Raw genomic sequence first — 14,386 nt, 5'->3', positions numbered from 1 at the left:
TAATTGAAAATGGCCATAAGAGTCTCAGACAGGTACAGTGGCTTCTTGTCCAAGGTAACCCTAGCAGGGGCTATATATATATACACACATATAGATTAATGTTTTATTGTGAATTATGTGATAGTTTACATGGGAGAACATTAGCTTTACATTCATCGTATCGTATATTGTTTCATTGCCATTGTTACAATCCCCTCCATGAATCATCAACCAGCCTGACACCTGGTCGTCAGCCCACAGCCCCTTTCCCTCTCTGGGTCTAAAGTCCCCAACTGCTCCATCTTTCCACATCATCGTCTCTGCCTCCATCTCTGGTGTCACTGCTTCTCTGGGTAGGGTCCCGCTCTCCGCTCGAGACCTCCTTGATGGTCCCAGGGACCTCCGCTCCTAGACTGCAAAGGCAATCACTCCCCTCCTTTTGCTACAAAACGTCTACCTTCATATTTCCAACTCTCACAATCAGTCCTGTTAACAGTTATTCACTATTGTATCACAAGAGACCTATCCGCATCTTCTTTCATCAGCCCCACCCAGACAGATTGGAGATTCTACCTTCCTCCATGACCTCTGGATCTAGGCTCCCTCCTGAAAGCTTGTAAACCAGTCACTTCTTGCCTTTGTAGCACCCTCCCCACCCCACCCCTCCATTTTGGGTAGCCAATGTCCAAGTTGCCCATCTCTGTTCCCATATATTTTTAAGACAGAGGTAAAATGGAGGAAAGAACGATTAGGAATTTTTTTTTTTCTTGTCTAACTTTACTGATAAATATACTAACTTACCCATTGCCATCAAGTTGATTCTGACTCACAGTAATCCTGTGTAGGATTTCTGAAGCTATAAATCTTTATGGGAGCAGAAAGCCTCCTCTTTCTCCAACAGAGCGGCTGGTGGATTCGAACTGATGACCTTGCAGTTAACAGCCCAACTCATAAGACAAATATGCTAAGGAGCTTATTGATGCATTTGACTCTTTCTACACAACAAGCAAAAGCAGTGTGGGGTAGGTGGGTCTGAGGGAAAAGAGAAGGAAATTGGAATTTAACAATCTCATTACAGCCACACAGACACCAACAAAGACTCTCTATTTAGGTCTTCTGAATTTCTTGCAGCAGCCAAACCATCCAATAGTAAGTACTACAAGTATTAGTATTTAGTCTGGATATCAGAATGCTTAGAAATTAACATCTGTGTGTCTAACAGTTCACTAATCAAAGTATCCACGCCTCATTTTCCTCCCCAGAGAGAGTCTTCAGTCTCTTTCAGTTTCACTGTGGCCAGGATGACGCATCACTGCACAGGCCTGAACTGGTGACCTTTCTTTCATCTTGATCAAGATCCAGAGTTTCTTCTCAGTTCCAAATGGCAGTTCAAGTTTTCTTTAGGTGATTTCGTCAGAATTGGAGTTTATATGCTTTAAATTTCTAATTGCTAGAAGGCTAAAATGTCCCTCAACATTTTTACCTCAGCCACAGAACTATTGGTTCAATGGGATATTAAGCAGAGCAGAGGAAGACACTAAAATGTTGTTGTTGTTGTTGTTAAGTGCCATCGAGTCAGTTCCGATCCATAGTGACCCTGTACAGGGTTTCCGAGGGTGTAAATCTTTACGGGAGTAGAAAGCCTCATCTTTCTCCCGCGGAGCGGCTGGTAGTTTCGAACCGCTGCCCTTATTAAGGTTTGCAGCCCGATTCGTAACCACTACGCTACCAGAGCTTGGGTTAAGAGATCTAAAAAGTGTAGCAAGGATTAACTGAATTGAGGAGAAAGGAGCCTGATTCCAAAAGAGGTGATCTAGGGTCACAATGCCATTTGCAGTTTAATTTCTAGATATCTTTTGCCGTGGAAGTGGTATTAATAACAGATGATCTGAATGCTGTACTGATTTCTGGGTGGCTATGTTTTTTCTTTTTAGTTTTATTTCTTAGCAACATGATTCCAAAGGACATAGGAAAATCTCAAAAAAAAAAAAGCATCTTGCTCAGGTAAATTTTCTATGAATAAGTTCAGTGAAATATTTTTAAAACTTTCATCATTTTATGAAATACATCCTACAAAATAAAAACTTTTCCAATGAGCAATTATTTTATTAGCTCAAATGAAACTCATTTTCCTGAACTGTTATACCTAGAAAATATGTGGTGCACTCTTAGTTTTCTGCCTAATACCTTAAAATATTTATTGTCTATGATATTATTTTACACTCCTAAGATCTAGTGAGGGATTCTGGAGTACTTACAGAAAAAGTTAACAATAAAATCTGTCTGCAGTAATTATATTTTATGTAGACATTTTACAAGTGAGATATTTAGTCAAGGACCAGATACAGGGTTGCATCAATTCAGTTGATTAGAAAAAAAAAACCCAAAACTTACTTATAACCATAGTTCTCTAAAAGCAAATGCATAACATGTATGAATATGTGCTGTACCAAATCATTTGGTGTAGAGGAATTAAAGGAGTGTCTCTGGTCTCTCTGTGTACAAAGTACCCTTGAGAACTACAGCTAGTGTCATGTATACTTTTTGCCCTCCTAAACATCATCACATATGTATGTAATCAATTGGAATAAGGCCAGAGAGAGCAGATTTAAAGGAATGATTCAAGGGTAATTTAGAGATGGAAGAACCAAGGAACAAGAGCTAATTAATATCACAAAGTAACAGCAGAGAGAGAATAGGCTACAGTGTTGTCTGTGAGCACAAACATAGATATATACAGACAAGACAAGGAGTAGAGAACAGAGATACTGTGTGCCTGCTGTATACCAGTTTATTTATTTATTTATTTAGAAGAATTCTCTAAAGAAAATTTTATTATGTCCACAGTGTAGTTGGGAAAACTGAAGCTCTGAACGATCTAATGATTTGCCCAAGATCATTAAGATAGTGTCAGAGCCAGAACTAGAAATGAGGCCTGTCTGTATCTGAGTCCATCATGCTATTTCCACACACACATAAAATAAAAATTTTAAGTGCTACGTCACATGTTGTACATGGTCATGTAAAGTTTATAGAACAATTCTGTTCCTCTGTAATTGTCTCAACAAGCCCTGGTGGTACTTGGTTGCATCTACTTCTATAAAAATGTACAGCCTTGGAACCCCTATAGGGCAGATCTACCTTGTCCTATAGGGTTTTTATGAGTCCGAATCAACTGAATGGCAACTTATAATGCATGGCTAAATTTTGCAGACATACTGGAGCACTGAGTATCTAAGCATTTTATGTAGGTAATAGAATTTCACCCAACTGAGACTTAAGCTTTTATCTCCAGCCTGAGGACCTTTAAGGTTCTATTCTAGTCAAAGGAGATGGGAGGCAATCTCTATAACTGAGCTCCATATTGTTAACGTTTTATAATTCTCCTGCTGATGAAAAGGTGTTATTGGAGGATATAATCATTGAGTTGGCCAGGGAACTGAACTTCTGTGAATCTGTGATTTCTAGACCCCCTATTTTAGCAATGAGATTATGTGTGTGCACCATGGTGAGGTTCTGAATTGATTGGAATGCTGGTCAGACAGTATACAAAAGGACTGTTAAATTTTATGGCAGAAAGTCAATATATTAAAAATATTTGGTGATCACTGTAAGTCATAATATTGCTCAGAAATAATTTTTCTAGCATGTTCTTTGGATCAATAATATGTACCTGTGACCATTAGGTTACTTGCTCAATAACCCTGTTTGGCATGGATTAGATTTCTGTCCATGACAATAATACTACAAAGCCAACATAGATTTATTTTAAGTGGCTTTAGTAACCACAGGTTCATACTCTTGATAGGTTGAGAATGTGGTGAGGATACTCTTCTCTTGATAATAAATAGCTTCTTAATTGATTCTTTGCACAATCAATGTATACATCTGTACCCAAGCTTTCCAAAGTTATCCCACAGAACACTAGTTTTATTGAATGTTAACAGGTATTATGCGAAAAACATGTTTTGTGATTGAATTAAGTTTGGGACTCCTGAGTTACAAAGGTTTCTTTATTGTAGGACTCTTCAGGACCTCTGATATGCTAGCATACATTGTAAATTTTCTCAAGTAGGACTTTGACAAAATTTCCCTAATTTATTTGACCAAGGGAGGTAGGTTTCAATGAGCATGTTATGAAACTAGTTTTCTTAGAGCTCACCTCAGGAAACCTTGGTTTACACTATGGAAGCTAACTTGGCATATTAGTAGGACTAATTAAAAACCAAAAAAGTAAGACTAATTATGTGATGGGGAAAATGGTGACTCTGTAGGATAATCACAGGACTGCAAACCACAAAGTGGTTTGAGTACAACAGCTGCTGCTCCATGGTGAGAAAGATGAGGCTTTCTGCATCTCCAAAGATTTACAGCTTTGGAAACCCAAAACAGAGTTGCTACGATCCAGAACCAACTCAGTGGCACTTAACAACAGCTTATGTGGTTAATATTTGCAGGTAACAATCCAAATAGAAGCAATGAACCCTAGGAACCAAGGCTGCAATCCTAGGTTTTTAACAAAATGATGCTAGAAACTTCTCTGACTAGTCAATTTTCTCCCTTTATAATATTTAAGCCCTCATCAATACAACAACATCAAGTATCTGTTTTAAAAAGTCTAAAAATAAATAACATGGTATGTGATCATGTATATTTCATAGTCTCAAAACTTTAACTGCCAGAAGTCCAAATTTGTCAGCATAATAACTAAGTCCAATTTCAATATGGTTTTAGCTTGCCATCCCCATTGTACTAGCTCTGCCAATATTAAACTACTTGCTATTCCTCAAGCTCTCAGTGAATATTGTTTTCACATTTCTGTGCCTTTATTCAAACTGGGCCCTTTGCCTTGAATGCCCTTTCCCTTCCATTTCACTTAACTCCTGCCCAGTGATTTCCTATTTATTCTTCAAGGCTAAGGTACAATCACTATCAGTTTGTCTCCCTTTGTTTAATTTTTTGAGGGGAGGGATTATAATGTACTCTACTAAAATGCCTAGTATAATCTCAGGCATATAGTTGATGCTCAATAATAAATATTTATTAAATTGACAAATAAATTAGTGAATGTATAGAAACATGGGAGGATTATTTGGTTGGCTGGAAGGATGGGCAATAAAAAATAGAAGAATAAATGCTGTGAAACTTGTCTTCTGAATAAACATGTCACTCACAGTATTTAAACACTGGAATCACTCTCTTGGAACCAGGGCATGTAATACAGAGATAGCAACACTGGGTTGCTCTTGTCTTCATTGTTGAAGACAGTCTTGATGCTTTCATGATGTCTGATGTTTTCATGATGTCCATGAAAACTTCAGACCATGGCCAGAAGGCTTCCTGACCCACCCTCAAAACTAGAGAATCATGGAAGTTATCAAAACCTGCAGATTTCAAGGTTTAAAAGTTTCAAGTCTCTTATGAGTCCAGTCTCCTAGGAGGAGAGAGATTTCTCAAATGTGCTCGAGTGACCTTTGAAGGAAATGCTGCACATCTCAGATCCTCATATGCTGTGTGGCCCCATGTTTCTTCTCTTCTGGATTTTGCCTGCTACCTGAAATTCTTGAAAGGCCTACCATCTTCCAAGGTCCAGGAGACAGGAGAGTAATCAAGGTCCAATTAACTAAAAGCTGAGAACTCAAGAGTTTCAAAATACAAAAAGAAACAGTATTTGGGACAGAAAGAAGGGTCAGAGAAGCAAAATAGTAGGAATGGGAAAATTTTCTCTTTCCATTTTGGAAACTGAAAGGGCATCCTTGTGAAGTGCACAGAAAAGCAAGAGATGTTTGTGAATTTATTCCAATTATGGGTTGTGAGGGAAGGTACTTATCTGAATGGTTATATGTGTTTTCTCAAATGAAGTCAGTAAGGGAATTATTTTTTTAATCAATTAGTAACATGTTGTTTTTAAAAGTAGGTTGAAGTAAAACCACGTACAAGTAAAGGCTTATGTGTTATTGCATATGGGCAGTTGAGATACTGGAATCAAACTAACCTCAGTATCCTTTTAGGAACACCAATAGCTGCTAAGAAAAGATGAAAGGAACAAGAAATAAAATCTATGCATTAAGTTGCTCTGAGGTTAGTAGATGGAATATTATAAAGAATAAGCAGCTATTATAAAGATGGAACATTATAAAGAATAAGCAGCTAACAGTTGCCAAAAGCGAGCTTTTTTAAGATACAGAAGAAAGCCTTCTGCTCTCCATTCTCTCAAATATCTATTATCCAGTCTACTATTAGACATATATACTTATGTATGAAACAGGAGAATGGTGAGGCTTTCCACTCCCGTAAAGATTTACAGTCTTGGAAACCCTATACAGGGTCACTGTGAATTGGAACCAACTAACTCAATGGCACATATAACCACAACCAACCTATGTGCAAAAAGAGGTGGCTAAAATTTCTACACAAGTCAGAGCACTCAATTGTGATCATCTACAATTCTTGGAGAAGTATATACACAATCTAAAAAAGGGCCGCTAAACTATAGTCCTTTCTGTGTGGTTTTGGATGTGTAATCACAAAATGTCAGCATCAGAAAGTCCTTGGTGAAATCCAATTCCTAAGACCGCATTCCAAGTTGCCATTTGGGAATACTAAAAATTTTGATTTGAATGATGGGAAGAAGAAAATGAAATTATACAAATTCTTCTTAAAGGCAACCAAATTGTCTATAGTAGTAAACCCAAACCTTAGGAAAATTGAGGTATATTGCTAAAGTATTCAGTAGGGGTACTGACGTTTTCTGTTTTCCCATTTGTTTGAGGGAAGGTGTGATGTGCACTGAATATACCAGTTAACAATAAATGTGGGAGGAATCTGTAGTGGAGAAGCAGGAATATGGAGATAGGTTTAACAAATGGAAAGGTTTGTTTTTCAAGCAGTGGTTTTTTACTGACATGGTACTTGAACATATTTTTCCTTTAATTACTAGAATCATCTTCAAAACAGGATCTTGCTAGTAAGTTTTATTTTTTTAAATTTGAAATGATCAAAAGTGATTTCTAGTGATGATTACCTGTTGAAGTGGTAACATATAGGGACATAACAGGTAACTAAAGCCTAAAGTCGAGTGGGAAGATGGGAAGAGCTATGACAAGCTTTAACAGCTAAGGTACTAGTGGACTCACTGAAATAACGCTGTTAAGTGACTCATAATATTCCTGTGTAGGGTTTTCAAGAAGCTGGTGGGTAACCTATGGTTTGCAGTCGAGTACTACAACACAACACCAGGTGTCTGAAATAATAAGACTTCACATATCTCTGTATAAAATACTTTGTAGGTTATCAAGGATATTCATATTCATATGTGATTTTATCTTCATTATAGCTCTGTGAGGGAGATATTTCTAAATTATGAAAGAAGAAATTGAGGCTTCAATGGGGAACATAGTAAGTAATGGATCTGGGACTTTAACCTCCCTCTGACTCCAAATGCAAGATCATTTATACAACATCAAGAATCCCTATATCCCTTTATAGTGTGGGGATTTCTTGATATTTGCCACCCTGAAGCTCTAATTCATACATAGCATGGTGTCTTGAACACAGCAGGTATTCAGTAAATGTCAGGGCAATGGAACTGAAGTGAAAACCAGCCACAGCACTTTTCAGCTTTACTTCTTTGCGTTGATCAAACCCATTCAAATTTGAGCATTCTATGCAATTAATCAGGGAGTGCGATGGCCCTGCAGGATAAGTGTTGGGCTGCTAACCACGAGGTTGGCAATTTGAGCCCATCAGCTGCTCTGTGGGAGAAAGATGAGGTTTTTGCTTCCACAAAGGTTTACAACCTTGGAAACTCTATACAAAGTTGCAGTAAATCAGAATCAACTCATTGGCACTTAGTAACAACAATATCCAATTAATCAATTTGAAAACTTACTGTACACATTTATGTCTGAGTGTGACACAGGGCTCTTTTTCAAAAAGCAGTCACAGACTGCTTTGTAAGGGAAGAGGTTGATTGAGACATGAAACTAATTTTAAGACACAGACAGACTCAGATATTATTATGAGGATTTTTGTCAACATTTCATTTTACCTACACCAAAGAGGGCTTGTAATTCATATCAGCAGGTGGCAAGTCAAAGGATTTTATATCTAAGAGCTTCCATCTCTTACAGATAATTCACAGAAGGCAAATAAGAATTGAAGGTACCAGATCCGCTCATCATACGGTTGCAACATTCACATGAGGAAAATTTCTCCTATCAACCCTTTTGTCACCTTTCCTGGCTACCTCAGTGTCCTCCCCCACCACAGTCCTGCTTTTTCCTTCCCACTGAAGACTGCAGTTATAGAATTTTTCTGGAGTAAAGTAAGCTAAGCAACAAAAACAAGGTTGGTTTTTCTCAGATATTTGTTTCGCATTTGATGTGGCTTCCTGGAAAGCTGCACAAAGAGCATCTGCCTGGGATGTCTGGGAGTAATAGACACTACTTCAGATGCCTCTGTTAAAAATATCTTAAATTGAGGCTGGGTCAATTCATTCATAGTACTTTGGTCTTGTTAGAGTGTACTACTGGCTTGTGAGCAGGAATGGATGAAGCAATACACATGAGCACCCACACATGGCCCTGTGTCAAGGTTAAAACACAAGTTGGTTTCTGTAAATATATATATAGGCAGTCAAGGTATTTAGTGCCTCACAGAAAACCAGAGATGGATAATTGCTCTAAATTAGCCCTGAGAAGGGAAAGGAAAGTGTTGGATTCTAGTCAGTTGGATTTTGCAGGCTGATAATGAGTAATCAGATATTAGGCTACAGTTTCAGCCTTTCTTCAAGTTCCATTTCCAAATCAAAGTAGACCAATGAGCTTATTTTTTTTCATGAAAGATGCAGGTCCTTTCATGCAGCAGCAGGCAGCAGTGATGACCCTGGTGCTAAACAGATGGAAACATGAAGAGATGAGGGTTTTGCAGGGAGAAAATATTTGTTGGTCAACTACTGTCAAATCTTTCTGGAATGGTGACAGTGCTCATGATAAAGATAGACAGAAAGAGTAATGAAGGAGAGCTGCCCTTGTAAGAGCTACCTATTCTTTCTGTCAAGCTACTATGCTACCAAAAATATGCTTTTGGAAATGATCAATAGATTTGCAAAGAAAAGGAAATGATTAATATGCCTGTTCATAGCTGGGAGGCATGGGATATGAAATTGGCTCTGGCAGTCTAGTCATAGGATTCTTATTCCAGGTGGCCAGTCCTACAATATAGGAAGCTGTTGACTGAAGGATAATCCTGGGTGTTCAAGGTCAGCCTGTGCCTGGGTCATCCTGCACCTGTGATTATTCTGGATCCTTAGTTGCCTCATTCTAGTCATCATTTAACAACAGGTTGAGGCCATTAAGTCCCCTAGGGCGCTCTGCCTAATCAAATCCACAATCATTTTGGGTCATGATACCTGCTTCACATTCTGCTCCTATGCCAAGCCCTAGAATGAGGAGTGTTTTGGTTAAGGATAATGGCATTAACAGCATCATTGGACATGCAGGAAATAGCCTGCACTTAGAGTTTGGCTGAATTCCTTGGAAGCATCAACAAGGGAAATAGTGCTTGAAGAGACAGAAAAAGAAAGAGGAAGGATGGGAGAGGAAGAGGGAGGAGAAAGAGAAAGAAAAGAATCATACCTCCTAGAGTCATCCCTGCTTCATAGCATTTCCGGAGGCGACAAGACGGACAATTTTTCCTTCGGAATTTATCGATAGTGCAATCATTTCTGCTGGCACACAGGTACTTCTGCTTCCCTGGGAGAACAAATACAAGAGCAGACAGATCTATTAATGCTTCTCTGGTATTTCTCTTTTTTAGTATCTCTAGGCGGAAATGGCATGAAGTTATATCCTGCCAGATGAAATAATAGCCACAAACAATTTGACCATACAGAAACTATTAAGACTACTTTTAATTCAATGCTATATTGTTTGGCATACTGGGTTGCTAACTTCAAGATCAACAGTTCAAATCCACTAGCTTTTCTGAGGGATAAAGATGAGACTATCAGTTTTCACAAAGATTTACAGCCTTGGAAACCCTATACAGGATCACTATGAGTTAGAATGGACTCAAAGACACATAACAACAGCATATTGTTTGGACTGTATAGGTGTTCTTGCCAGGTCCTGCTGATATCTTCATTATTAGGACTTCTTGTTTTTGTCATCGAGCTGATTCTAACTCATAGTGACCCTGTATAGGGTTTCTGAGGAACAGCTGGTGGGTTTGAATCATTGACCTTGTGGTTTGCAGTCCAGTGCTTATCCTACAGTGCCACACCAGAAGTCTTTTATTATTAGGACTGTTGCAATGTGCTGTGGAGTTGGTTCCGACTCACAGAGACCCTGTACAGGGTTTCTGAGGCTGTAAATCTTCATGGGAGCAGAAAGCCTCATCTTTCTCCTGAGGAACAGCTGTTAGTTTCGAACTGCTGACTCTGAGGTTGCAGCCCGATTTGTAACCACTATGCTACCAGAACTCCTTATTATTAGGACTACTCACTGTTATTTTAAAGAATGTGCTCTACCTTTATGAAAAACTAGAAATACAACATGCAAAGAAATGATCAAATAACATAGTTGACTTAGACTCAGTCAGTGTTTCTTCCTACTGATGTCGAGATGACATCTGTCACAGAGGCATACTTAAGCTAACAGATGTTTATTCTTTCAACGAAACATTACAGGTAAAACATTTACAAAAGATAACTCATTGTACTGTTAATTATTTTTAAATTGCTGGTGGTCATGTCCCAAATCCTGCAGTCTGTATAATCAAACAGAGACAGAGACCTGCATTGTAGTGAATTACATCATATAGCTCTTCTGCCTTTGTAACTCCCACTAAACAACATTTTGCCCTGCTGGGTAAAAGAAGATGGGAAAATATATTGATATTGTTGTTAGGTGCCATTGAGTTGGTACCAACTCATAGCAACCTTATGCACAGCAGATTGAAACACTGCCCAATAGGATTATTATAATTCAGTTTTGAGTAGTTAATTGAGTAAATTGTGCTTATAAAAACTTGAAAGTTTAACATATATCAAACGAGCTATCTCAGAAGCAGTAATGGGGTAATCTCACTACCATCAAGAAGAACCGGAAGCGGTCTGCTGGACCCAGTGATCCCTGCTTATTGAACCTCCTCGACCTAAAGACAGAAAGCTGTGACATCAGAGGATTGACAGAGGAGCAGCAGTAACAGAACCAAGACCCAGAGCATGAGATTGTCAGCAGCATTAAAAGAACTTTGTAACATTGGTCAGCCTGAAAGAAGTCTGTTTGTGGGCCTCACTGAGAAAAGGCCATCCTGACTGGAAGAACAGTATCTTACACATTTTCTGATCCTGCAATGTAACCTGTTAACTTCCCTAATAAGCCTCATATATCCTAATATGATTTCTGAGTTCTGCGTGGCCACTGCGATGAATTATTGAAGTCGAGTGTTGTGGGAGGGATGGCTGGTGGCATTTTTTTGGAGGAGTTGATGTCAGAAATGGAATTTGTTGAAATGACTCCAGACTCATGGAAGTATAGGGCTTTTAAAGAGAAAGAACAAAGGGGAATGGGAATTAAAGCTGTTGATTCTTAGAAATTTACTCTGATGATTGCTAACTGTAATGGTTGAAATGAACATAAGAGATATTATGCTGCAACTGTGGAGTGGGGAAGCTGCTATTGGAGTCACCTCAGGTCAGGGTTTACTTGATCCCATCATTCCAGCCAGAGGCCCAAGGCCATATGCATATATGTAATGGAAATGATTATGGGGTATTTTGATTACAGAGAGCTTGTAAATCCACCTTCAGCCTATACTTGTTTGAATATTTTAAAAGGGGAGTTGGAAATTGCCTACAAGAAACAGAGTTTTTGAGACTTTGTAGAGTGTAGGGAATAAGAAATTTATGAGTAAAGGGGAGAGGGCAAAGGAACAGCTGGTCTGAAGTACAAGGAGGTATATGTACTCCCAAGCTTGTAGGTGGTACCTATTTGACCTAGCTAGGAGGTTAGGGCTAAGTTGGCCAGAATCCAACTGAATGAAGAGGGAGATGCTTGATACTGTGAGCTGGTGTAAATTGCTGCAGTTTTAAGACTTACTGTAGACTGGACTTTGCTTGTGAATGCAGAGGCCCAAATATCCAATAGGAACAAATGTTTTAAAGAACATGCTTGTTTTCTTAGAGTACTGGGTTGTTAGCAATAGGGAATTTAGAAATTGGATATATAAATGGGAGGAGATAAAGACATGAGACTTACATGCTTTCTTGAATGTGCTCAGCTAAAATTATTGTTATGGGGAAAAGTTAATCCTTGAAATATGTAAAGGCCAATAGCTATAAGAGCCAGGGATTTGCCTGAAGTGCAGTACATTATTTCATATAGTTCTTCAATCCATAGTATTTATAACGGCTAGGTCTGAGTGACAGGTGAGAGAAGATGTGGATAGGATTATATGACTTAATTGTGAATTATTAAGAGAATTAATTGTGATTGTAAAAATTTGGAACTCTTCACATGTATAAACAGAGCCATCTTAGAAGAAGGAATGAGGTATATGCCATCAAAGAAGTACCAGGAGTGGAGTATGTCCGTTGGGCCCAGAGATCCCTATGCATTGAACCTCCTTGACCCAAGGACAAAAAATTGTGACAACAGAGGAGTGGCAGGAGCATCAGCAGCAGAATCAAGAGCAAGAGAATGAGAAAGAGTGGTGGGCTTCCCAGTCTATGGAGCAAGTAAAGCTTAGTGACTCTGAATAGGAGGCTTGCTTGTAGCGTGTGGTGCCTCTAGGCACTTAAGTGGGCAAGGTAGGTTTGCTGGCCCACAAAGTTAGAGCTGAGTGCCTTCAGGCTGAGGCTTATGGTGGAGTGGTGTGTTCTGTGACCGTTTATCCATATCCCTAAAAAATTCCTTTGTAACACTGCCCAAAGAGAAGCCTGTCTATGGGATTGGCTGAGAAAAGGCTGTCCTGTCTGGAAGAACTGTATCTTGACATTTTCTGATCCTGAATTGTAATATATTAGCTTCCCAAATAAGCCCCATAACTATGAGTATGGTGTCTGAGTTCTGTGTGGCCGTTGCAATGAATTATTGAACTCAGCTGAGTAGAGAATGTTGTGGTAGGGATGGTTGATACCATTGTTTTTTTTTGTTGTTGTTGTTTTGTTTGGATAACCACTCTGTGAAATGACTCACAGAAAGTGAAAAGGAAGTCCTCTTATGCCAGCAGAGGAAAAAGATCACTGTCATATACACACATGGAGTTGTATCAGATACACAGAAATGCATACAGACCATGATCAGACCCAGAGATCCTCAGGATCACAGCTGTTAAGAATAGGACATGGAGGTCCAATCAAAACTCATACATAAGGGACTCATTTCTAAAATATATAGGAAACTACAACACCCCTACAAGAAAAAGACAAATAACCCAATTAAAAAATGGGCACAGGACATGAACAGACACTTCACCAAGGAAGAGACCCGAGCAACCAACAAACATATGAAGAAATGTTCACGATCACTAGCCATTGTTGTTGTTGTTGTTAAGTGCCGTCGAGTCGGTTCTGACCCATAGCGACCCTGAATAGGGTTTTCGAGGCTGTAAATCTTTACGGGAGCAGAAAGCCTCATCTTTCTCCCATGGAGCAGCTGGTAGTTTCAAACTGCTGACCTTGCAGTTCGCAGCCCGATTCATAACCACTACGCTATCAGAGCTCCTAGAGAGATGCAAATCAAAACAACAATGAGATATCATCTTACACCAGCAATAACAGCAAAGATTAAAAAAAGTACAGGACAATAAAAGCTGGCGGGGATATGGAGAGACTGGGACACTCCTGCATTGTTGGTGGGACTGCAAAATGGTCCAAACTCTCTGGAAAGCAATACGGCACTTCCTCAGAAGGTTGGGAATAGAAATACCTTATGATCTAGCAATTCCTCTACTTGGTATTTACCCACAAGAAATATGAGCCATAACACGAGTAGAGATATGCACACTAATGTTCATAGCAGCACTATTTACAATAGCAAAAAGATGGAGATGGCCAAAGTGCCCATCAACTGGAGAATGGTACATACACACAATGGAATACTATGTGACCTTGAAAAATAACAAGGAAGCTGCAAGCCACTGCATAACATGGATGAACCTTGAGGACATTATGTTGAGTGAAATTAATCAGTTACAAAAGGAGAAATACTGCATAGGGCCACTACTGTAAAAGACTAAGAAAAAGAACCCATACTAAAGGGGGGTAGATTCTTTGCTGGTTGCTGGGATGTCAGGGGTGCGGTGAGGGGAGGGGAAGGTGGAGCACAGGGCAGGGAATAGACACAGGATAGTTTGGGTGCTGGGGAGGGGGGCAATATACAAGAAGGGAGAGGGGAATGGA

The 14,386-nt window shown here is 39.2% G+C and overlaps 1 protein-coding gene across 11 annotated transcripts in view; it reads right to left on the bottom strand.

The window, feature by feature from the left end:
* The window catches only part of LOC102815479 (androgen receptor-like), a 378,724-nt gene that overhangs the window by 62,307 nt on the left and 302,031 nt on the right, over positions 1 to 14,386 (bottom strand). For all 11 annotated transcript variants that reach the window (XM_006868490.1, XM_006868494.1, XM_006868495.1 and 8 more), the window contains one exon: positions 9,618 to 9,734. In XM_006868490.1, coding sequence (XP_006868552.1) covers positions 9,618 to 9,734 — 117 coding nt within the window. The remainder of the gene's footprint in view (positions 1 to 9,617; positions 9,735 to 14,386) is intronic.

The sequence above is a fragment of the Chrysochloris asiatica genome, unplaced genomic scaffold (genome assembly GCF_000296735.1).
Source record: "Chrysochloris asiatica unplaced genomic scaffold, ChrAsi1.0 scaffold00118, whole genome shotgun sequence".
Lineage (NCBI taxonomy): Eukaryota > Metazoa > Chordata > Mammalia > Afrosoricida > Chrysochloridae > Chrysochloris > Chrysochloris asiatica.
Note: the sequence above shows the minus strand (reverse complement) of the source record. Positions and strands in the feature narration are given on the sequence as shown.